Source organism: Phasianus colchicus, chromosome 6 (genome assembly GCF_987193195.1).
Source record: "Phasianus colchicus chromosome 6, bPhaCol1.hap1.1, whole genome shotgun sequence".
Classification (NCBI taxonomy): domain Eukaryota; kingdom Metazoa; phylum Chordata; class Aves; order Galliformes; family Phasianidae; genus Phasianus; species Phasianus colchicus.
In genome coordinates, this window is record NC_143441.1 from 34,523,084 (window position 1) to 34,548,235 (window position 25,152).

Genomic DNA, 25,152 nt, shown 5'->3' on the forward strand with positions numbered 1-25,152 from the left:
CGTACGTGCTGACGCACACAGTGACGCACAGCGGCGGCCGCGTGGGAGCCGGGGCGGCCCCCGGCCAGGGGCGGGGCCTCGCTCATGCCCGCCCCTTCAACCGTCCGCCCGCCCTCCCGCCGCCTCGGGGTCGCGTCTTCCCGCAGCTGCTGCTGTAGCGTCCACTACCTCTCTGGGCTCCGAGTGCCCCGAGGTGAGCTTGGGCCAGGCATGGGCCTGATCTTCGCCAAGCTGTGGAGTCTCTTTGGGAACCAAGGTGGGCGCGGGGCCGGGCCAGGCCGGGCCGGGCCGGCTGCGGGAGGTGCGGCGGGGCTGAGCGTGGGCGCGGAGCGCTGGGGAGGTGAGGGGCTGCGGGCGGGGGGGGGCTCCTCCTACGGCGGGTTTCCCTGGGGACGCGTCCGGGCAGAACTCGGGCTTCGCGCCCTGGGTGCTGGCTGTGTTGTGCTTCGCCGTCCGAGCCGCTTTGTTTCTCGGTTTGTTTCTCGCTCTCCCGGTCAGCTAGCAGCAGCGCTGGAGGACAGCGGGGCCTGCAGGGTGCCCTGAGCCGCGCGGCGGGGCCGGCCGTTGCCTCCCGATATCCGTTCTAACCGGGATAGCGGCCGCCGCTTTAGTGGGCGATCGGGCCCACTGCTGCTGCCGAAATCACGGTGTTTTAGCTCTAGAATCAAGGCAAAAACAAAACAAGACAAAAAAAAAAAAAAAAAAAAAAACTTGCTTTGGGTCCTTTGAGGTGAAGTTCTGTTTGAGTTTTGGTGAAAGTCGCTAGATGAATGCGTTCGGTGACCCAAGAAAATCACTTCTTGAGCAAGAGTGGAGAGAGCGTCTGGGACAGCTTTGTCCCTAATGCATCCAAACGCTTTGTGCTCTGCACTTAGCTTTGAGGTTCAGAACTTGGAGCTGCCACTGCCTTCAGCTCAGTTATCACGAAAACAAAATTTGTTTTAGTGTCTGTTTGTGTGTTTGTTTTCAAGAATCTTGTTTACCTCACCTTTTTTGGTTAGAGAATCAAGTACTTAACGCAACTTTTTTCTCTGTATTGTTTTTCCTTGAGGCCCTGAGTTTGGAGCAGCCAAAATGATGATGTTATTGCTCTGCTATCAGGTTTCAAAACATGTGCTCCATTCCCATTTTAAATTTATTACATTCCTACTTTAAAATTGCAGCATTTTTGTTGTCGGTCACGTCACACTCTTTTGCCAAAACAGTTTCGCAAGGTATGGGAGGCAGGTTCACCTGGTATCCCTTTAATAGTCATATCACCATGAGTGTATGTATGTATTCTGTTCTGATTCTGCAAATAGCTGAGGCAGTCTCATCATGTGGACTTATTAACATCTGTCTGCCAAACTGTCTTCCCATGGCAGGGAGCAGGAAGAGGTTGCAAGCTATTTATCTACTCCATCCCTTAATGTCGATCCTGAAGACTTCAAATGAAGTTTTATAAATTATTGTTTTACATTTACATGAAGATTCTTTTTTTTTTTATCTGAACTGGAAAACCCATTTGAAAAAATTCAAGGTGTTCTCTACCAACCCACAAAGCTCTTAAATACTGCCTTGTTTTTTTGTTTTGTTTTTTTTTTAATTCTGTGATTTGCTGCTCCCTTTCCTTGAAGACTCCACCAGGATGTGCAGAGAACTAATTAGAAGTGGCTTTTACTGTTGGTCTGTATAGTCCCCTATGATGGCAATATTTATCTTCAGGAAGGGAGTAAAAGTTGCTGCTCCATTGTTTTGGTTTCTTTCTTTGTTAGTATGTGATGACGTCCATTTCATTAGTGAGGGGGAAAATGTCTTTGTATATTAATTCCTGAAAGGAAAGCTGTTCTTAATACATTAAAATAGTTTAACCATTAATATGATAGTTACAATGGATGAGTCAGTACCATGAAGTACCTTTTGGCTTTTATCCCAATGGGAGGCTTATGGGGGTGAGTTTTCTTCTTGTTTTGTTGTTCTCTCCATCTTCAGTCTTACTGCAGCAAATGGAGAGTAAAGCAAGTTTCTCTCTGGGGGGGGATCAAAATTGAAATCTTACTCTAGAAAACTCTCATTGACCATAAATTTTTGACCCATCAAGTAGGGTTTTCCTCTCTAAATAGTTATTTTCTCCATAGTCATAATGATAATAATAATTAAGATAGTAATTACTGAGTTGCATTTGGTTGCTTTTCTAGTTGTATGTCAGCTCAGAGCATTCATAAGTTGACCCATGAAGCTGTCTGTTGAGTACGGTCAAAATAATTACATTAGCAAATCAGAGGGACTATTCCAAAGATACAGATAAACACAGATGTGTGTGGAGCACAGCATTCGTTTGTCAAGGCTATCATGGATTGTGCTAATAGGCTGAGGCACCAGATGCTGGCAAAATGCAAAGTAAAGATTTAACAAGTGTCATCTGGCTTCCTTAAAGTAGAGGGCGGTGGAAGAGGAATGCCAAAGTGCTAGAAGATATGTACAGGAGGTCACGGGCATTTCATTCCAGTATTAATTATGCGCTGCAGCTTTGCTTTATGTAAAGGTGTATAGCAGCTGTGCTGAAAATGCCAAATCTAAAAGGTGTTTGATCAATAATTTCTAGACAGCTAAATGCAATGAAGAATTATGAACCAGTGAATTAATGCTGATAATTTACGTGAAGAATATCTGTAAGTCACTTTCTCAAAAGTTTTCATCTTAGGATACTAACATATAACATACTGGCATACAAAAAAGACAGGAATCTCCTGGAAAGAGCCCAGTGGAGGGCCACAAAGATAATAAAGGGTCTGGAGCAACTCTCTTATGAGGAGAGGATGAGCAACCTGGGTCTGTTCACCTTGAGAAAAGAAGACTTAGAAGGAATCTGATCAATGTCTATAAATATCTAAGGTGTGGGAGGCAAAGGGATGAGGGCAGAGTCTTTTCAACAGTGTGTGATGATAGGGCAAGGGGCAATGGCCACAAACTGAACCATAGGAAGTTCTGCATGAACGTGCATAAAAATTTCTTCACAGAAAGGGTGATAGAGAACCGGAATGGGCTGCCCAGAGAGGTTGTGGAGTCTCCTTCTCTGGAGAGGTTCAGTGCCCACCTGGATGCTCACCTGTGCAGCCTGGTCTGGGGAGCCTGCTTTGGCAAAGGAGTCAGACTTAATGATTTTAATTTAATTGTGCAAATATGTTTAGAAGTATTTGTTTCCAGTTTGAGTTTGAAGTAACCTTTGAACAGTGGCTATCACTTTCTACTTTTTATTTTTTAATTTTTGACTGATGATGGTAATCATGGTCAAAACTGTTCTGTGGCCTTATTTAATCTTGTTTTCTGGTCTTCATGCCTTTTCAGTACATAATGGCTTTTAATCAAGTTGCAATTAAATGAGGCGAACTGGTATGTAAACGTTTTACTTATGAGAGAAACAATTAGTTTAAAAATAGACGTTTAAGTTCTTTGTTCAGTGTGACTTACTGATGGCCTCCTGATTCTGTATTTTTGAAGTTGGCAAAAAGTAAGGTTTCAAGTGTTGTCCCCTGCAACCATTTCGAGTCTGGTTATAAATTATTGTATGTTCAGGTTGAAGTTTTAGCATTGAATTTCAAAATAAATAAATGTATATTTAAGAAAATCATTTCAGAAATTACATTCTTATGCAGTGATTCAGTATTCAAATAAGGCAGTCTGCTAAGCAGCATGTAGTATGAATTAGTGGTGGAATGACTAACTTACTGCCTTCATGTAGACATAGCGGGGTAGAACTTGCTTGATTAACTTATTCTACCAATGCTCTTTGTGTAACTCTTAATGAAATTATAAGGAAAAAACAAAGGTTTTATCAGCAATCCTGATAAAATTAACTCCTTTCCCAGGACCTTTTTGTGGATGTGTGGCCAATGCAGTTCTTAAAGAACTGCAAAGTTTGTATTTTAACTGTTTTGAATGATAGCTGTTCAGAATATTGTCTGAATAAATGTTATGATTGTTAAATAAATAAAGAAAAACTGCCATAAGAAAAATAACGGTAGCCTCAAAATCAAGGTGATGAACTTCTATAACTCCATAGGTTACTTCATCTAGGCTTGCTGCCAGACTCCACAGTTGGGTTAGCAGAGACCATTATCTGAAAAACCAAGTGGATTTTGATTCTGATGACTGTTGAAGGTTGTTCATGGTTTTTCTTCACTTATATTTTAGTAAGTCTGGAAATACAAATTGTATTAACAGTTGTGTTACATAGAAGAAGGGAAGCTTTTAATTAGTGTGGAGAAATCTGTCTTGTATTGAGAAAACTTTAAAGTGTAGTACAGTTCTGTTTCTTCTGCCTTCTCTTGCACAAACTTTTGTCTAATGTCTGTCTTCAGCTTTCAAGCTTCCAACATCATTTTTCTTATCAACTGGATGTGTTGTTTTTGTTTCACAGCCTGATAACTTTCAGTATTCTTTCCCTCACTGATTTCTTCTTTCAGATACGTTGAAAGAAAAGGTTCTTGCACATCATTAAAGAAATCAAGGGTTTGAGGGTGTTTTGTTAGTTTTTCAATTTAGGAAGATCCAAAAGTGTGATAACTGAATCTTCAGATTTGACTCCCGTGACAAAACCCTTTTACAGAAGAATATTTAAGAGTATGTTTAGGGATATTTATCAGTAATATTTTGAAGAAAAGAACATTATGTCCTTTTTTTGATATCTGCAAGATCATCCCCACTTTCTTGTCGTGTTGTAATAATAAATTAGTCTCACAGCAATTTTTTAGCAGTATTACATGTTGTTGTTTTTTTTTTTTAAACAAGCACCCAGGAAAGGTTGAATTCTTTAGTTTCTTTTAAGCAGTAGCCTAGTAATGTTTCTTCTTATGTGTTTGTTTACTACTTCTATTCATTCCTATTACACTTTTTTCCTGTTTTTTACCTGATTTATGAAGAGCCTGCTCTTCTGCTCTGGTACTTGTCTTATGAGTTTTATTCTCCTATTGCCAAGACCATAGCGGACTGGGAAGATAATATGAATATGGTCCTGTGTTTGAATATCAGCCAGTGTAAAGGAAAAACCTGGGTTAGTTTGTAAGTGCAGGACACAGAGAACAGAAATCACTGCCTGTGATTTACACCATAATCAACCTTTTTCTTATATAAAGAATGTGCCTTCAACTGATTGCTTTTGTAAACAAGTGCTTGTTTAAAATTTTGTTCAATCTTTATAGGGCAGTTCATATCTTTTTCCTTATGTATACAAGTAAAAAAAAATCCATAACCTAACCAAACTAGATAGAGATTTGACTTCCCTGTATGTTTGTAAATGGTCATAGATGATCATTTTAAAAGCAGTAATAGAAGGTGGAGACTGCTACTTTCGTCACTTAAATTTCATCCCTATGTCATTAATTAAACACTTGTGATTTGTTTATGCATATTCAGTTACTGAATAAAATAGTTCTTGACTACAGAGTGACACAGACAAGCTCTGCCTGTTGTGGTCATCCCCTCCATTAGTGTTGAACCATTTACCCATGTTTCCCATCACCCCCTTCCCCCCAAAATCTCCCTTTAGTGTTGAACTATTTACCGATCAGTGGCTTTCACAAAACTCGTTTGAATGGTGAAAAGAATTTATTTTATTTCCTTACTTTAAATAGTGTGGTAGTATTTTGTCAAATGCTTCTGATGTTCATTCCTAAGCAAGGCTCTGCATTCCATTGCAAAGCTGGAAAGAGCAGATGAAACACCAAACTGGAATTGTTTTGTTTTTTCCTCCTTGAAAATAATGCAAACAGAGCATTGCAGAATTGGCATCTATTGTCTTCCAAGCAACAGGTGAAAACATGGTCAGTTTTAATCAACAAAAGCATATTTCTGTGCTAAACTTTGAAAACCCTTTAAATGTAACTGAATTTGAAAGAGAATACAGTCTAGTTACATTGAATGATTTATTAGTTTTGAAAGCAGAGAGGCTTTCATACTATTTATGTGTTGAGGAAGATGGTTAATTAGTGGTGACTCTACTTAAGTGGATAAAAGAATTACTGGACTTCAGGCCAGGAAAAGTTATTTCCTTAGGGTATGTTGGCAGGATGCTGCAGAAGGGAAATTAGTACAGGGAAATAGGTAATACTTGTTGGAGTATATTTCATAGGGGAAAAAAAAAAAAAAAAGAAAAACTGAAGACTGTTCACAAGCTTTTTTTTTTTTTACAGTTTTGCTTATGATATCTGTTTGTAACTTCTCTCTACTCTCAAGTGCTTTGATTTTTCATCAACATGCAGATCAGTATCTTCTAACTTCAGATATGTATCAAAAAACATCACATCTTAATTGGCTGTTGTGTTGTATTTGAAATTCTAAAAAGGAATAAGTACAAAGAATGCGTTCTGGAGTTCTTTCACCTGTGCCTGGAATTGTAACATTGCAGTACTGGGGACATCCACTATCATATAAGGAGAACTTTTCAGAATTGGAGTGTTGGAAATAAGGACTTATTGAAAATACAGCTTCCTTCTTTCACCATGTAAGTGGTAGCGGTTCCTTAACTATTGGCTACTGTTAGGTCTTACAACTTAGTCTGTGTTTGCAGCAATCTATGGATGTGCTTTGCATGACTGAGGAGCAGCAGACTCATCCATGCTCTGGAAAACTAGCTCTTGGTAAATTCTTGGTAACTTAAGATGATTTGACTGTGGTGTATTACGAGTATTAATATGGCTGTTTCTGTCAAGTGAATGTTTTTATTTCTATTTATCTTTCTAAAATAGATGTCTTTTTAAATGAAGTAACCATACAGGTAAGCATTCCTGCATGAAGGCTTCCAATGCTGATTTGTCCTTAAGCTGCACTCTCCAGAAGGTAGTTTTGTTGGTTATATATTTTTTTTTTCTTTCCCCTGGAGGCTGACACTACTCTGTGTAGGCTATTGAACTCGGGCGAACATGTTGCTTTCTCAATTGAGAAAAAAGTGATTAGCCAGAATTATTATTATTTCCACTAGTTCATTCTTGTCCTTCTTTCCTTATACGCAGAGCATAAAGTAATCATAGTGGGGCTTGATAATGCTGGGAAGACAACCATTCTTTACCAGTTGTAAGTATACAAACTATTGGTGGGCTGTACTGGTGGTAGGTAGATGGCTGGACTGGATGACCTTAGGAGTCTTTTCCAATGATTCCTTAATGATTCTATCATTCAGATTTGTTATTCCGCTTACAGTTTAGTATATGTCACTAATTTAATATTGAAGATTCAGTTTTGCAACCTAGTAGAATCCTTGAGGCTGTGCTAAATCATAGTTTGTACATGAATAGCATTAGTTGTTCTAAACATGCTTGGTTTTAGTATTGACATGCAATGTGAAGGAACTGCAGTGTTTTAACACTGAATTGTAAATTAATTATTATTGATTAATTAGTAAAATTATATATGCAAACGACCTGCAAATTCCCTTGTTATCCAAGCCTATTTTTATTACTAAGAATTGAAAAAAAAATCCTGTGACCAAGAAATGTGGAGAAGTTGATTTTTAAATAATGAGAATTGTAGCCACCCTGCATAAACGTTTCCAAATGTTTCCTGTATGCAGTGTCTAAGACTTGAGATGAAATACTATTATTAGGAAATCTTTCATCACACTTAGGTACTACCATAAACTTTTTCAGCAGTTTAATTGCACTGTGTTGTATCACTCCCAAATCTTGCCAGCCTTGCAGGAATATCCAAGGATAAATCCAAGGATATTGACAAGAACCTGGTTACTGTTGTGATTGCAGATAAAGGAAAGTGCCTAATGAATTGGCTATCCATATGTTTACATATGAAGGCACCAGGGGGTACCTTTAAGAGATAAAACAAAAAAAAAGTCTCTTCCTTTGTACTTTGCCAAAGCTTGAAGGCAGAACTGAGAAATTTTCAGCTAAGAAACCAGGGGATGCTGGTGAGATTTGGTCTGAGGACAGGTTGTGAAGTTGAGTGCTCTGATTACACTGTATTTCGATTTGTATTTTGCACAATTGAATGTTCTTTTTATGTGATCTTCAGAATCACAACTTCTTTTGAAAAATGCATTTTAAGAATCCAGTAGTGTCTTTTTAATGAGAACACTGTTAAATTGCAGATGCTATCTGCATTTGTTATAAGGCTTTTAACATGCTTACTTTCCATTACTGGTATCTGTAGCATGGTACAAAAACAAGACAAGAATTTTGTCAACCATAATTGCCAAACTAAATTCACATTTAACTAATCTTTTTACTTCATTACCTTAAGAATGTGAATGTGTAACTTGAAAAATTCCTAGTCTTTCAACTTCTTTATTGAAGCTAGAAATGCTTCTGCAACATATTTTTTGTTATTGACAAGTTGTATGAATTTTATTGACTGGTCTTTATGATGTGCTATTCTGTCCTTTAGCTTAATGAACGAAGTGGTTCATACTTCTCCAACCATAGGAAGCAATGTAGAAGAAATAGTGGTGAAAAACACCCATTTCTTAATGTGGGATATCGGAGGACAAGAATCATTAAGGTCATCATGGAACACCTACTATTCAAACACAGAGGTATGAAAAGCTTCTTTGGAATATGCAGATTTGGTACATTTGTTTAAAATTATGTTGGTTTTTTTAAACTAGGAATACTGATAGTTTTTATGAAGTTTGTAGCTGTATTGTTTTTATCTTTTTAAGAAGGAACAAATCCCCAAAAAGTAATGTGTTTCTGAAATGAAGCCAATTTCCTCGTAATATTTTACACATCTGCTTTAAAGTAATGTTTGATCTTTGCTAGAAAATGTGAAGCTAGACTATTTTTCTAGGCAATATAATGACATTAAATAAAATTAAAAATTAAATTGAGGTCTTCAGCGTTCTTTTCAAGTGGATTATAAAGCAAATCCTGCTATGTACTTTATAAATTCAGTGAGGATTGCAGTAGTTAACCTAAATTCTGTACATCCAGTCTGAAAAGCTTTTGAGGTAATAATAATTAAGGATAACAAACAAAACTCTTCTCTAGGTAACAGTATTTAAAAAATTCATCAGCTTGTGGCTTTTATTCAAAGGAAAGGAGATCCTAGCTGTGTAGAAGTCATAAGGTACTGGTAGTGCAGCATGGTTTGAAACAACGTAGCGGTGGCCAAAAGGTTACAAATGCAGTATGTACTTCAAATCTCTGTAGTCTCGTTTTGAGGTTTGTACACTGATACAAAGGACTCCAGACCTAATTTCTACTAAAGTAGAGATGTCTCTACCTTTAAAGTAGAATAGGTGTTATTAACTGTCTAAACATTCTATCCTTCTGAAAAGGTTTGGGTATTTTTGTTTTGTTTTTTTTTCTTACTGCTCTCTTTGGGTGATCTAGCTCAGATGTCCAGAAACTTTTTATCTACTGAATGCCTGGTGATGATATTCCAGTCCTCAGTGTTATATTTTAAACTTGCTTTTGGTTTTATCTGGTAAAGTATGTGTAGGCATAAAAACACATGGGGTGAAGGAACTTCTACCAGCAATATCTGGTACAGGAAATTATTTACATTTGCTCATTGAATATGTTTGGTTTTGGGATTTGATATGAATGTCTTAGTTCTTTTTTGATCCTTTGAAGAGATAATTTTCATTGTATTTGGTCTACTAAGTATGTGAAATCCAACACATTCTAGCATTTGGAAAGAACTCCATGTTGAAGCTTTGTCTGCTAGAAACTGCTAGAAAAGAGGAGGATCTGTTTGGTAAGCTAGTTCTACCAACCCTGTAATGAATAATTCCTTACTGTTCCTCATCATCTGCTAGATGCTTCAAAGTTATAGCAGCTTTAAATTGACTTAGTTTTTCATACTTTATAGTCATTTTCAGTGGGCAGTGAGCCTTCTTAATTCTATAAGACACAGTGATTTGGAGCATGTGTTGGAGCATTAAAATGGAGACTTCAAATTTTTTTTGTTATTAATTCACATGCAGTTTTTGTATGTCTCTTCCCTCTTTCCTTACCTAGAAATTGAAACAATCTAAAAAAAAAATTCTGGAATGATGGGGGGAAAAGCACAAATGAATTTTCATTACATACTTGTTCCACTTAGTTTCAACTTAATATGGCCACTTTCTGCAGTTTGTTTCTAAGAATCAGATCATATTTCTTACACAGATGTTGATAGGCTTACAGGTACAGGATTTGAGGTGAGAGAGAGCTCTCATAGGTTATTCTTATAAGAAAAACAAACAAACAAAAAGATAGTAAAAGAGATTTTAAAAGCATTTCCAGTGGAAGGGCTGGGTAGGAGAGTGGTGAAGACTGTCACATTTGTCATCTGTTGGGTTTCCTCTCCCATTCAGTATGTGTTCCATCTTAATGTTTGATTTAGAGACGCTCTGTAATTTTAATCAGACCCTTCATTCTTGATCTTCCTACTTGTTTTTCCAAACTGTGATGCTGTTTGTGCTGCTTGGTGCACACTCCAGGCAGGGCAAGTGTTGAACACTGAATTGTGTATGGATGCTGTTGCATAATGTACATAAGATATTTAAGAGAACGTTACTGACTGTCGCATTGTCTTTTTTTCCTCTATTATAAGACTGTGAACTAGAAGGTGCAGAAAAAGTGAGATTAAAGAGTAATTTTCACACTAATGAGAATTGTTTCCCATGGGAAATCTTGGGTGTAGCAGTGTTTCAGGAAGTGCCTGGCCATGTGAATGCCTGGCAAGAGCAAAAAGGGTAAAATCACTGTCATAGCTGTCTCTGAGTGCCTAACTGCAAGGGTGCTAAGTTGTAAGAAACTTAACAAGGTTAAGTTGTCGTTTTTCTGAGCATGCCAATAGTAGTGGGCAGGAGTAGCTGTCTTCATTGATAAATGTGTAGCAGGTTTGTCATCCAGACTGTGTAATCCATGATCTGTAGGAGCCATGATCTGCTTTTGGTACCTACACCACTATTTTGCTTATGATGTGGGGACTGAAAATCCAACTAGAAGATTTAACTGCAGTACACAGAAGTAGATTTTAATGGCAGTGCTGAAATGTACAATCAGTCTTTGTGTATGATTCCTAGAGCTCTAATGAAAGATTGTAACAGTGAACCTCTTGTTCTATTTTCTAACATGTTCAGAAAGTCCATTTCTGTCTCATGTAGGAAGAATTGTGGTAATGGTCTCTTGAAAATATGATTTCTGTAACTTATACTTTGTACTTGTGTTTTATACTATTTTTTTCCTTAGTTCATCATTCTCGTTGTTGACAGCATTGACAGAGAGCGACTTTCTATTACAAAAGAAGAACTTTATAGAATGTTGGCTCATGAGGTAAGCTAGGGATTGAGATAGTTGTTTTCTTTTGTGATGAACAATCTAATAGCATTACATGCTTCCTATGTTAACAAAAATTAAACTGACAGAAAAATTGAGCTTTTATGTGCATGCCTGTTGGGCATGGTTTAAAACTGTATGTTAAACATAAATAGAAAAACTATAATGAAGCACTCTTCTAGTGTAATTGTAATCAAATCAGCTTTTACTTGATTATAATAAATTGCTCTTTACTTTGTAAATCTTGAACTTGTATGTTGAGTTCTAGTTACTTCATATTGGTGTCGTTGGCTATTATTGTTCTCTATTACTTTTTTAGTTAATGGTGAAAACTAAAAATAAATATATAGGCAATTCGATTTCTCTTGTTTAAATTCTGTTTCTTAAAATTAAGTACCATATACAATACTATGGGAACATTCCTTTCAGTTTTTATATATATTTATATTTATAACATTCCTGAATTATTTTATTTGTAGCTTTTTGTTATATTGGGGTCTTTGTTTAGGAATATATTGGATTAGGCAAAGTACAATAAGACCTTCTTTAATCACACTCAAGCTGTCTTAGGGTTGTTTTAAATCTTAAATGTATTTCTGAAGAAAAAGGATTTGGTACAGTGCAAAGGAACCATTGAGTTAATTTCTCTAGGGGATTTTCAGCATTTCAAATAAACTTGGAAGTAAAAACTCTTTCGTGGAGTTTGAATCTGGTACAAGGACCAAATATTTTACCTAAAAAAGTGGAAAGACGGCTTTTTGTGATGAAACTTAAATTGTAATTCACTAGTTACTAGTGTTGTAAGGTCTCAGTGATCTGTCATCTCTTGAAATTTATTAGTACGACTTGACTGTAATGAAGTTGGCTTGTGAATTTTCATCTTTAGACCATGTTTTTTGTTTTTGTATTGATGGAAAAATTATCTTGAAACTTTAAGATGTATCTAAGTATGGTAAACACTTGTAACTGATGCTACCAGCTGCCTGCATATTACGTTATTTTTCCCTTCTTTGCTCCTAAACCTGAGCATCCTAGCTCTTGTTTCATTGCTTTGTGGAATTCTAATTTCTATACAGGAAGCAGACAATTTTGTTTTAACTTCTGTTTTTGTTTTTTTTTTTTTTCCTAGAGCTGCAGCAGCATTATTAGAGCTCTCTTTTTGGAACAGTAGAATTTTTAAAAGTAGCTAACTTAGTTTTTTAAGTTATTACTTTTTGTTTACCAGCACAGAACCTGTTTAATGAAGTGGAAACTAATTTCAAGGAAATGATATCTAGCAGGCTTTTCTGTTTGAACAGCATATGAGATAGATTTTGAAACGTTTATCTGGTGGTAATTCCATTGTCTGGATGATGTGCAGCTCTGCAAAATATATGTTAACAAGACTTCATTTAATTAACATATGGACAAAACCAAGAGGGTAGTAATATTACGCATAATGATTTGATTCTCTGTGCTGGAAAATACCTCAAAATAAATTGTTTTCTTCAGTAATAATGTAATCAATTTCTAATGCAATAAGCCTGCTGTAACACCATGTTACTATGTAACTGTAGCTTGAATGCAGTTTTTCTGAGAAATACAGTTAACACTGTAGCTTGTTAGTATAACAATTGTGTATATTCTAAATTACTTTTAGGATTTACGGAAGGCTGCAGTTCTCATCTTTGCAAACAAGCAGGACATGAAGGGTTGCATGACAGCTGCTGAGATATCTACGTACCTCACCCTTAGCTCCATAAAGGATCACCCATGGCACATCCAGTCTTGTTGTGCTTTGACAGGAGAAGGGTAAATTTTTACTATTTAAGTACACGTAATATATGTGATAAATGGGGTCACTGATTTTTTTTTAATCTTGATTCTTTTAAAGCAGTTTACTAACATTTAATACTTAGAGTTTTTTCAGCTGCATTGAACAGTCTTTAAAACTGTGTGATCTTGTGGCATCACAAATAATGAATACAACTGAGTATTGGGGAGTGGGAAGATCTTTCTCAATTCTAGCATGAAGTATTTTCAAATGATGTGGGGATATATTGTAAAGTGATGGACAACTTTTATTTGTAGGATGGGATGGGCTAGTAAGAATTGACTCTTTTTAATTGAATCTTTGGATTGTATTGTTTCATTCTGAGAGTTAACTCTGCTTGCTTCCACTAGTTTTGCCAAGGTCAGTTTTGAGTTCTTAATGTACAAAGTTAGATCTTTGAACAAGCTGATGTTTGGGAAAGGAGAAATTTTTGAGCATCAGTTTAGAACCATTGATCATCCACACTTCTTTCTTATAAAAAATAATAAATCAAAATGAATAATTAGAATTTCTCGGACTGTGACAGTAGTGGTGCCAACTCATTTAAAGAAAAATCCACAGTTAGTTCACTAACTGGAATTCTCCTCAGAATCTGGGAGAGATCTAGTCTAGCGATACATCTAGAGATGCAGATTGAGTGAGAAGGCAGGTTAGATCCCATGCAATCCTGGTGTTCAATAAAAACTTAGTTTTGTATGGAGCTGTTGAATTCTTAACCAGTTCAGTCTGAGTAACCTACTCTTTGTCTTTTACTCCTAGTCTGAAAAGTCTGTAGTGTTCAAGAAGGCAGTTTCTCATTATATGGTTCTATATTTCTAAGTAAATGAAGAGTAGCATCTTTTAGCTGTAGAAGAAAATAACTGAGACAGTGTCAAGTCTGCAATAAAATAGCATGCTTGATCAACTTTTTATCGTTAAAGCCTAGGTGGGCTTAGCTTAATTTATTCAGTTCATAATTCCAATTTGAGCTGATTTATTTATTTTTAGTAGTTTATTTTAAGAACACATTTAAGATGTTGGAACAAAACTAGTACCAATATAGTATATGTCTATCTTTCAGGTTATGCCAAGGCTTGGAGTGGATGACCTCCCGCATTGGAGTGAGATAGTTGTTTGTTTTTTTTTTTTTTCAAAAGGAAGAGACTTCTATTTATCCTGTGAACATGTACATTTTTCTGTACTTCTGGCTGCTGAGCCAGTGACCATGTTTAATTTATATCAGCCAATCTCCAAACTGTACTTGAATCAAGTGCAGTTGAACTGAAACAAAGTATTTTCTTAACATTTTTTAATACACTAATCTTCAACTGGATGGACATATGTGAATCTGTTTTTAAACATTTAAATTCCTCTGACTGCGTATTCTAACTTTTTCAATGATAGCTTTTTAAAATATGTTTTGTCATTGCCAGTATTTCATACTTCTTCTTTCTAAAAAGTTTCTATAACTACTAACATAAATCTAGATATTTTGTTTAATAATGGCAGAAGTAGCTAGTAGGTTGACTTTATTCTGGCATAGTTTTTAGTCTCCAAAGTTGGGCTTCTTGGAACATCAGTGGAGTTCTACCCAGCACAGTAGTTAATAGACATTAATGCCAAATTTTAAATGCTGAAGGAGTTAGTTATAGTTAATATTAAGGCAGCTTTTAACCAGGTATATAACTTAATTTCTGCCTTAAAAGAAATCTATTATTCTCATTTTGTCTGAGTAGTTGTAGGTTATGATTCCTTTTTGTTTACCTGAAAATAGATCTTTGCACAGTGAATAAGTTTTCTTATTAAGTGTTGATTTATTCATTTAGACCTTGAAAACTTTTTTTTTTTTTAAATAAACCTCTTGATAATTATATTTGGAACCATGGCAGTCAGTTTTATGTGTAGACTTGTTGTAATCTGTTAACATTTTAAATACTGTGTATACATGAGCCTTACCTTTTTGGTGAGAGTGATGTTTTCCAAATGAATGTATAATCAAAAGGGAAGCCAGACTTATAAACAGAGCAAAATCATGGTGCTGTATCTATGGACTTCACAATGAAGCTTATCTTGTCCTTTATGTAAATGTTTTCAGTTTTCATTGCACAGAAAATATATTGCCTTATTTTTTTATTCTTATTTGCAGGAGTGGAGAACTAATTCTATACTTTGTGAAACTTAGGAACTGGAAGTTTAAAAAGTAGAGAGCTTCCAATTAAAAAACAAGTGGCAAAAGGTTGGGCTTAATAACTCTTAATTCAACTTGAAGGTGATAGAATTAGATCTGTAGAGAGAATCTGAAACAACAGAGTAAACTAATTGAGCACATTAGGTACGAACAAAGCCCAAACCCAGAGGGGAGAAAAATAAAAGAACAAAACTAGGCTCTCAATTACTAGTGTAATCCCACTAGCAAAGAGATACATAATCTACATAAATGCTTGGCACGCTTCCAAAGGAGATGTTCTGTACTTATGCATGCCTGAACACTACTTGGAGCCTGGTCATTAGAAACATTTCACTAATTGGCTGGAGTTCCTTAATGATAAAATGGTTTTGATAAATTTAAGCACAGTAAGTTAAAAAAAAAAAAAAAAATTGTAAATTTTCAATTTAGTTCCATTTATATTTGAACAAAGCCTTAAATTTTAAAAATCCTATCAAATACATTGTGCTAAAAGGAGACTAAGAATACATCTGGAATTGGTGGTTGGTTGAACAAAGTTATGTATTAGTGCTGGCTAGCAAAAGTCACATTCAAGAGATTGTGACTGTCAAGTCAAAATGCTCAGAAAATAACGTAGAGCAAAACTATACTTTAAAAAAAAAATAGAAGACAAGTAAAGATGTGATGCTAAAGCTTCTTGCTGTGAAGTTCATGCTAACTGTTCAAATTCATGAAAGTAAGTTTTGTTCTTAAATTATAAATGAAAAAATAAACAGTACTGTGAATGGGTTTCTTGTTTGGTGACTTGATTTCCATTTGTAATTTAAATTTATTTTCAGTTTTATATTTGTATAATTTAGGGTGTAATCCTGTACATTTAGCTATTCACGGTTGGTTCTTCCTTATTTAGAATTTAACTTAAAGAAGTTTTAATTCATTATCACTTCTTAAACACCTTTGAATACCTTTACAAGGAAAGTAATTTTGGACAATAGCAATGATTTTTACCAGCTTTCTTCTTGGTTTATTACAACAGTTTTCCACTTATGATATCCACTTATCAACAGTATTGCTGCTTTTTGATGTGGAATTTTTTAGTTGGTATTCATCACTTTCAGAGCCTAGAACGCTGTCTACAAAGATAAAATGTAATTTTTTAAAAATGAATTCTAATAAGATATACTTGCAATCTGTAGTGACTGAACAATATGTAGAGAATGGAAGGAAAACTGTTTCCTCCTCAGCTGCAGAAGACCCAATGAGCATGGTACAGAAAGGAAATATAAAACTTCCTGTAAAACTTATTTAATGTCTACACATAGATTAACAAATGTATGCAGTTTTTCACAGAATCATACAATGGTTGAAGCTGTAAAGGATCTATGCAGGACATGTAACCCAACTTCCTGCCATTTAGAGGACCACCTGAAGCAGGATGCTGGGACCACATCCGTGTGACTTCTGAAGATCTCTAAGGATTGAGACTCTTAACATCTTTCTGGGCAACCTCTATCAGTGCTGCTGGTGGTATTTTGCCTAACATAGCCATGAATAATTTTAGCCTTGTTAGCATCAACAAACTTTTGGGGAAAAAAAAGTCAGTGTCGAGAATGCTGCAACATTCTAAAGCAGTCCACTTTACAGTTGATTTTAACTGAACCATTTATCCATTTTAAAAAAATTCCACTGTCAAACCAGTGCCCTTCTTCCCAAAGTTCAGTTATGGTCTGTGTTCCTTGCCTCTGGTCCTGCCACTGGGTACCACTGACAGGAGTGGCTCTGTCCTCTTTGCACAAATACTTGAGGTATTTTTCCACATCGAGGTCCTATTTGAGCTTCCTCTAGGTTGAATAGTCCCAGTGTCTCCTCTCAGGAGAGATGTTCCAGTTGCTTGACTGTCTTGGTGTCCCTACATGGGACTCTGTCCATTATGTCCAGATCTGTCCAATGTGACTTAAATTTGTTTTCTTTTCAGACAGCTGGAGTCTGAGTCAGCTTTCATAGGCACAAATTCTCCTTTGACAGAATGTGATTTCTTCATGATTACTAAGTGAATTAAGTAGAAAGGTCCTAAATGTATATTATTTCCTGAAGCATAGCCTGCCTGGCTAAACTAGCGCTCAGTATCTGTGTCATAGTCCCCTTTGATACCCATCAGCAATGGCAGTTTCTAATTGTCTTTTTCTAATTTCTTCTGCACAGAACTTAAAACTTGCCATCCAACACAGATTTTTTTTCTTCTGGAAGGTGTGCTGTGTAAGAGCTCACAGTGACTTATGCAGCTTTGTGTTATGCTGCCATAACTGGGTTGACACAGTGCCTTCATGCAGTTGTGATCCCTGTTTAAGTTTCGTTCTCACTCTTTTCATCCAGATGGTTTATTTTAGGAAATTTCCTGCTGAGGTGATCAGGAGCTTTGATATTCTCAAAATAGCGTTGTTTTTCTCCCCACTTGTTTAAACTGCACGTGGTAATGGGAAGAGAACATGGCCAGAGCTATGAAAAATATTTTTAGCAAAATAAAATAAATTGAAGAGTTGTTCTGTAATTTTTTAAGGGGAGTGTTTTGCCTTCTATTCTTTCCCTGGGGCAGAATCAGGGCCAGCATCTATTGCAAATGCAGCCACTTCACGGAACATCTTGGTTGGGCACCTGCTTCCTTTTATCCCAGAAAAAGAGTTGCAGCTTTGATCCTAAAGAGACTCTCACATCGGTTCAGCTGTGGGAGTACGGGTCTGTGTTTGTTTTATTGAAGGGTGTTTGTTTTAATGTTCCCCTTCAAAGTCAGGAAAACAAATCCAAATGGAAGAACAGAAAAAGAGCTTTCTTAGATTATTATGCATGCATTTGTGTTGCTACACTCAGCATTCTGCTGCTTTTACTCTTTCCTGTTAAATTCATGTGATGACCTTTTGATGTTGAATATTTTTATATTTTGCTTTTGCTAAGGTAGTCAAGTTGTCTGCACGGGTTGTGGGGGGGGCATTGGTTCTGAAGTTCTGCCCTGCTTGCCATGCAGGAATGAAGATGAGGCTCTGAAAAAGTTGGTGCTTCATTATGAATGGTAGATTGGGAAGAAAGTTTTGGCACTGAGCGAAGTATTTTTAATATCAGGTGCTGTACAAGGAAGTTTTTTCTAACTTTCTCAGTTTCTGGGACCACATATATTGATCCTTTATTTCTCTCTCTATTTGTTGTTGATAACTATACACAATTTATAGCAGTGTACGTCTTACTCTCGATGTATCCAGGAAAATCAAAAAGCTTCTTATAGCCAAGTAACTCTAGGTATGCATATTTTTGTTAAAATGAGGTTTAAATTATCACCTCAATATTTTTGTTGTGTTTAACAGAAATTTACTGTAGAAATATTTATGATTAACCCAGTTATGCTGGATTGGGCTACATACTTCCCCTGTATTTCTGTGAAGGCAGTCTGCTGTTCCTCCTCTTGTACATCAGTATAAGTCCCCTAGATGGCAGGAGAGGATCGGTGTAGCTACGCCAAACCATCGCTAGTACATGTGCTTCAGTATGGGCATGAGGGATTTTGACAGTTCCTGGTCAGAACAGAGTGGTTGTGCAACAGCACAGTCGTGGGAACCGTGCTTAGCTACAGTGGAGAACACGCAGAGGAGAGGAGAGTTCAATCGCTTCTTCTGTTGCAAAGCTTTCTGTAAGTTCTGAAGGGTTTTGAAACTCAGTTCTGTGGCTTAAAGCCATTTTGTATCTTGTCTATCATTAAAAACACTGCATTCTTGACATTTCTTGTACCTCCATCTGAGAATAAAGACATTCAAAAAGCGAATATGAGTCTCAAGGTGGTACTTCATTTTTATAATAATATCTGCATGCTGCTCCTGACTTACACTATTTTTCCGAACTTTGATGTTTGTTCCTCTATGGCTCTACAAAGTTGCAAAATTACTACTCAAATTGCTAGGCAGATGGTAGTGGTTGATTGTGCTTTGCATCTGTAACATTTGAACCTTCAGTTCTACTTCTGAAATTATGAAGATACTTTGCTGTGGGTAGCCACAATGAAGAGTCTGTATACTTTCCCAGGAGCTTAAGGCATGTGAGGGCTAAAATGAAGCTATATGGCAGTTTTGTTGCCGCTGTTAGTGGTGAGTGGAGTAACAGTGGTCTCAGTGTGCAGTACCACCAGCAGTGTTTCACTGTCCACATTTCTTTTGTAGTGAATGCAATTGCGCACCTCCTGTGAAATTGTACTCCTTGCTATTCTGTACTGCTGATGCTAAGTGATTCAGTATTTTCAATGTTCAAACAACTTAGAGAACTAAAGAATGTGGAGTGGTACCAAATGTTGCAAGGTTCATGAATATGCGTGAAGCATCTGAGACACATTTGTGCCTGCAATAAATTTCCTCTGAAATTCAGATGGGGCGAGAGGAGAAGCTAGAACAAAGATTGAAGCAGAGTACTGAAATAGTGCTTCTTGTTGAGGAAAGGTTGGTATGGAGCAAGGAAACACAGCATTGTGACGTGTCATGCTATCAATTCTCCAGTAGTTTTATAGTTTGGAAAGCTATATGCATTTGTTTTAGACTTGATAAATCAGAATCAAAGTTGTCCTTAACGAAACAGCATGCCAGCATCTACCAGTGTGTCTTATGATGACTTTGCTGAGGACCATAGAATTTATATGAGGCTTTGTTGCCAGTATAAATTCTTAACATGTATTCACAGTCATGAGGCAGCAAAATGAAGATCTTCACCTAAGCTGCTTGTTTAAAGTAAATTTGAAATGGTGGAAAATTTTTTTTTTTTCTAGTAGTTGAGATACAGAAGGGAACTTCTGACTAAACTAGGGAAAGCAAGAATGCACTGCATCCTGCCATCTAGTGTCCCTCTGCTTGGCACCTAGAGCTGCCTTTTCTATGATTGTTGATTAATGAAATTGAGCTAATCCCAAAGTGATTGTTCTGAGCTCATTTGCAGTTCACGGGTTACTATTTCTATTCTAGGCCTGAAGAAAAATTTAAACAAAATCATGTCAGTTTGTTCCAAATAATATATGTATTTTTCTAATTATACTTTTGGAGAGAGTGCAAATAAATTGCAGTGTTAGAGTAAAATAACAAAATTACTCTCCTCCTGTCCCTACTATACCTTTCCTCCATGATTTTGTAGAGGCTGGTATCATCGTATTTAATCAAAGAACTGTATTCAATCCTCAGCTATGCTGTACGTGGACAGAATTTAAAATCATTTCCTGTAAAGTACTTTGCAATCTGTACAAGAGGAAAAAGAATCTTATATAAATGCAAATAGAAAGGTATAATTTTTCCTTTTATATTTCATGATCTCATATCTCTATGTATTTCCTTCTATACAGGTCATTACTATTGGCAAGAGTATTGCCTAGTACTTGGTGTTTGTACTTGTGTCCACCAAGAAAAAGAATCTCAGGATACAACTTTCAAAAACAGCACTGGTAAAACTGATAGTTACTTCAGGAAAATCTTGGTTCTTGACACTGGCAAAAATCTTCTGTGACAGAAAAACAACCATTTTCTATACAAACAGAACTCAAATTTCTGGTTTGGGGCCTTCTTTTTGGTTGTGTTCTCTAAGAAACATTTTCACTGAAACATTGCTTGCTTGTTCTTTTTTTCCCAGCTATTCCCACAGCAGCTCTTTTCAATCTGCAGGCAGCAAAAGGTTCATCCCTTTGGCCAGATTAAAAAAGGGAACTGCTGTCAGATCTTGCGCTTGGCTGTTTGGTATCCTAATATTTTGTTCTGAAAAGTTCCTTTGGCCGAACTTTAAAATTTGACAACAAAACATCTTCAACCACTACTGCTTTCCCCAACAAATAATTGCTATTGAACTCTGCTCCTTTCCAAGATGAATACAAACTCAAAATATTTTCCTTTTGCTTTTTTTTCGGTGAATTGCAAGACAGCAGCTACTTAATAGAATCAATTTTTGCTTTAGTAGAAAATGTAATACTCTTATGCTCTAGAAGAAAATTGGGAAGTAATTACTGCAGAATTAAATCCTGTGTTTTTGTGAGAATAAATAAACACTATATAAAGCATCTGGGGACTTGGAGTAGGGTATTTATCCAGCAGTGCTCCTTCTTTATAGGGCTGTCTAATTAGGAGGTAATTAACAGAATATTAGACTGTTTGCAATTCCATACACTTATTTTCAGTGAGTGTTACAGAAAGTTTTGTTTGCTTCCTATGAATCTTTTTGCTTTGCTTTCTAGTTGCAATGGAAATGAGATCTTATTTTGACATCAGCGGTGTGTATCTGGATAATAAACAAATTCAGTATATTCTAAATTCAGCTGCTGGTCTGATTGTCTCTTCTGTGCAGTCAAGAGTGCGCAGTCAATATTTCGTAAATATTTCAAAAAATAAAGTGAGGAAACTATAAATGAGTTTAAAAAAAAAAAGGAAGTATCTAATTCTAAGGTCAGGCTATTTCTGTCTTATGAATCTGTCTACTTTCTGCTGTGAGACTGATTTAGAAACTTATTGGGAGTAGAAGGCACTTGAGTTGTTTGGGTTTTTTTGATTGTGCTGAACATGTAATAGATGAGGGGCCTATGTGTGACCCATTGGCTTGACATTCCAATCTTTTTCTCTTTGAATGTTGATCTATTGACTAATTAACTCTTTTTTTTTTTTTTTTTAACCCACAAATTCTGTAACATTCCTGGGAAGCAGCACTAATGACAGAGTGGTAAACCCTGGCATACTGATCTGCCTTGTTTTCCTTCTGCCTGAATTTCTGGTCTAAGATAAAAAAAAACCCATAGACTCTCCCCACAAATTGTGAACATGAATTTAGGTTAACTGTTGTCCAGTACGCACATAATATGACAAGTTAAAATTACCACTGAACCTCTAAATCTACTGTAAAGTTGTGTGTACTAATGAATTCAGCACTGTGAGGAACTGACTTAAAGGTTTCATAAATAATTGATTACTTTGAAATACAGGTGTTGACTTTTTTTTTTAAAGCCTAGTAATAGTATCAGAGGAAATTTTAATATTACTAAAACTATGCTGAAGTCTTTGGAACTTTGGGCAAAATAGATCCATTTTAGGCAAATAAATCTATTTTGTTTCAGATGAACAGAGCAATAAAATCCCTGAAGCAGATTTTACATGAAGGTAATTGACTGTATCTATGAATTAAATGTTCCAAGGAAAAGAGAAGGCTACTTTTAGCCGACAAGGTCAATTATCCCATTGCTGTGTCCTTTCTTGGGGGTATTTGTATTCTGATCACATCTGAAATTGTTAAATAAAACTTTTGAGAGCAGAATAATTTTTATTTTTAAATAAAATTCCTATTTGCTATTTTTCAAAATATAACCATTAAAGAAATTTCCATTGGAGTAATGCATAGAAATAGTAATGCTATGGGTGTATACACTTTGCTGCTGTGAGGTTTCAAAGTACCTGCCATCACTTGTGGCTGGGTACAATGTTAACATGTTCAGGGTTTTTTTGCAGTCAAGTCAGGCAGTGCTGAACCAAAGAGAATCTTGGTAAGCAGTCAGTCCAGTGGTACAAAAGCCAGTAAGCAGTAAGAGATCAGACGGGTGATTGTTTTGTTTCAGATATCCAAATTCAGCTGGCGAGCCCTGCAGCTGGAAGAGCCTTACCTACATGCTGAGCCTGAGGAGCATGAAGTAGGTGGACCTTCACCTTAAGAAACATTCTTGAACACCTCCTGCAGTTAGTTTGGCTTAATGTCTCTCATATCAGTGCTTACTTCCCAGTGGAGAAACACACTCCATGACAACATTTTTTACTCTAAATGAGATTTTTATTCCTCTCTTGTAATACGTAGCTTTGTAGGAAAACATTCTGTTTTCATATAAATTGATAGCCCATCCACATCTTTACTGCAATGTTGTTGTAAGAGATTATTCTTTTCCATCATTGTCTCAAAGCTTGCTGAGGACACAGATGAACAAGTTCAGGCAAGACCTGGGCAGGGGTTGAGAAATCCTTTGTCTGGAGAACTTTGATGGACAAGTCCTGGGCAAGGGCTGTGAAATCCTTTGTCTGAGGGACACAGATGGGCAAGGCCAGGGGCAACGAGAGAGAGATAAGCTGCAGCTTAATGGCCGTGATGCAGTCTTTTGTGTGGGCTTATCTCGAGGAAGATGGCCATCTCAGGGTGTACTCATATGACTCTTGCTCAAGCACCAGGGATGAACGTAGGCAGGAAAAGAAGAAGGATAAAATGGGGACCTACAATTATGAGGAGAGGTTTTCTGGCAACAGATTCCTCGTGAAGAAGAAGAGGTTTCTGCCATGAAGAAGCCTTACAACCTGCCTCTCTCTCTCCCTCCTGGATTTGCTCCGCGCTCTACCACGATGCTGAAGAAGAACAAAGGTGCCTGCCATCAGGTTCCTCACTACGGAATTTCTGCATACTGACGGACTCTCCTGGCCTGCTACCTGAGTCCTGCTGCTTCCTCCCCAGATTGGCTCTGCGACTGCCTCCTGCTACTTGCTTGCTGCCCACGGCCGGCCACGCTGCTGCTCTCCCCTGCCCCGCTGCTGCTTCTGCCTCGGACCTTCGAAACAGCGTGCAGCGGGACCGCTGCTGGATCCTGGCAGTGACTATCCTCGCTTTACGTGATTCTTGCTTCTTTCCTATCTTTTCTGCTGCCCTCCTTCCCTTCCCCGTCTCCCCGATTAGGATTTGTAATAAACTGGTTGGACTAACATATGAACCGTTGTTTCTTAATCTCAGACCGGGTATACATATATTAAAAAAACCTCATCTCCCTCCTATAAATTGGAGCGAGACAGTTGTTAATTCCTTCCAATATGTTAATAATGCTTCCAGCCTTGTTCATTCTGTTTATAGTCTGCTAATGCTTGCATTTTCTTGTAAAATCATGGGATTCTCTTTGTTGTTTTAGTTTTATTTCCTAGTGATGGACATGCTCTTGGTTAGTAAGCTTGCTCCAGTTTATTGTTCTGTGTGACTTTTTGCCTTTGACTCCACTGTTACGCTATGCATGGCCTGCTTCATTTCTCTCTCTCTCTTTTTTTTTTTTTTTTTTGAGTATTTTGACATGCTTATGGTTTTATAGGTTGCTCTGTATATAATAAGCATCATTTCTGCTTGAGTAATACTTGCCTTGGAAATGTGCTATTATTTACTTTAAAAAGCAATTCTGGGTCTAGTTATTTAATATTTTTTTCCACATTTTTGTTTTTTTATCTTATTTCTTTTAGACCACCGTTGCAAAATCTTAATCTTTTTGAGTTTAGTGGAGATGCATGCTTTATTTGTGTTCTTAAAGGGTATTTTGGTAGTCAGAAGGATGTATGTAGCAAGATGAGTAGGGGAAGAAGAGGTTGGCAAGGGCCTAAACAGTGGGGTTGCCTGAGGCCAACCTAAATGTGGAAACATGAGCGTCTTCTTGGGCCAAGGTATGGAATTGTTTAGGCTGGAAGATATATTTGGAGCTCTTATATATACATGCATAATTTTTGAGCTCTGTCAGCATAGAGACAACTTCTAACTTTGACTTAGAGCCTTCTCCAGTCATCCTGGCCCGAACCTCTATGGACAATGAGTGCTAATGCCTCCTCATATCAGCCGCTTCAACTGAAGTTGCATCTCCAGGCTCAGAGCATCTGTTTGAGCACCATGTGACCACACCTTGAATCAGGGAGCTGATTAAGCTGAAAGTCAAACTTTAAGTGACTTCAAGAGAAATAGTGATAACACTGACTCTTTTTCCTGAAGAAAGTAAGGTAGAGAAAATAAAGGAGAAAGGCAACCTGTCTGTAAGTGCAAAAAGAATCCCTTCCCACACCCAGTAACATATACACAGGTGAACAGTGTATATTCACTTCAGCATGTGAGAAATTTCATCAATGTAAATCATGTTTCAGATAATCAGAGAATACAGTCAGGGGTTTTCA

At 37.0% G+C, this 25,152-nt stretch overlaps 1 protein-coding gene across 2 annotated transcripts; it reads left to right on the top strand.

The window, feature by feature from the left end:
- Positions 1 to 40: 40 nt before the first annotated feature.
- On the top strand, positions 41 to 16,003 carry ARL5B (ARF like GTPase 5B). 2 transcript variants are annotated; one of them, XM_031614485.2, is made up of 6 exons: positions 41 to 256; positions 6,990 to 7,050; positions 8,374 to 8,521; positions 11,169 to 11,252; positions 12,895 to 13,046; positions 14,129 to 16,003. In XM_031614485.2, the coding sequence occupies exons 1-6, from the start codon at positions 85 to 87 to the stop codon at positions 14,175 to 14,177; spliced, it is 666 nt and encodes a 221-aa protein (XP_031470345.2). In that variant the 5' UTR covers positions 41 to 84; the 3' UTR covers positions 14,178 to 16,003. The 2 variants fall into 2 exon arrangements, with proteins under 2 accessions (XP_031470345.2, XP_031470346.2); XM_031614486.2 differs by having other exon boundaries at positions 42 to 193.
- Positions 16,004 to 25,152: the final 9,149 nt, after the last annotated feature.

Excerpts from the sequence above, each read along its gene's own strand:
- ARL5B (XM_031614485.2), top strand. The coding sequence starts at position 85 with ATGCCCGCCCCTTCAACCGTCCGCCCGCCCTCCCGCCGCCTCGGGGTC. Across the intron at positions 257-6,989 it reads GAGTCTCTTTGGGAACCAAG|AGCATAAAGTAATCATAGTG; the intron begins GTGGGCGCGGGG and ends CCTTATACGCAG. Across the intron at positions 13,047-14,128 it reads TGTGCTTTGACAGGAGAAGG|GTTATGCCAAGGCTTGGAGT; the intron begins GTAAATTTTTAC and ends TCTATCTTTCAG.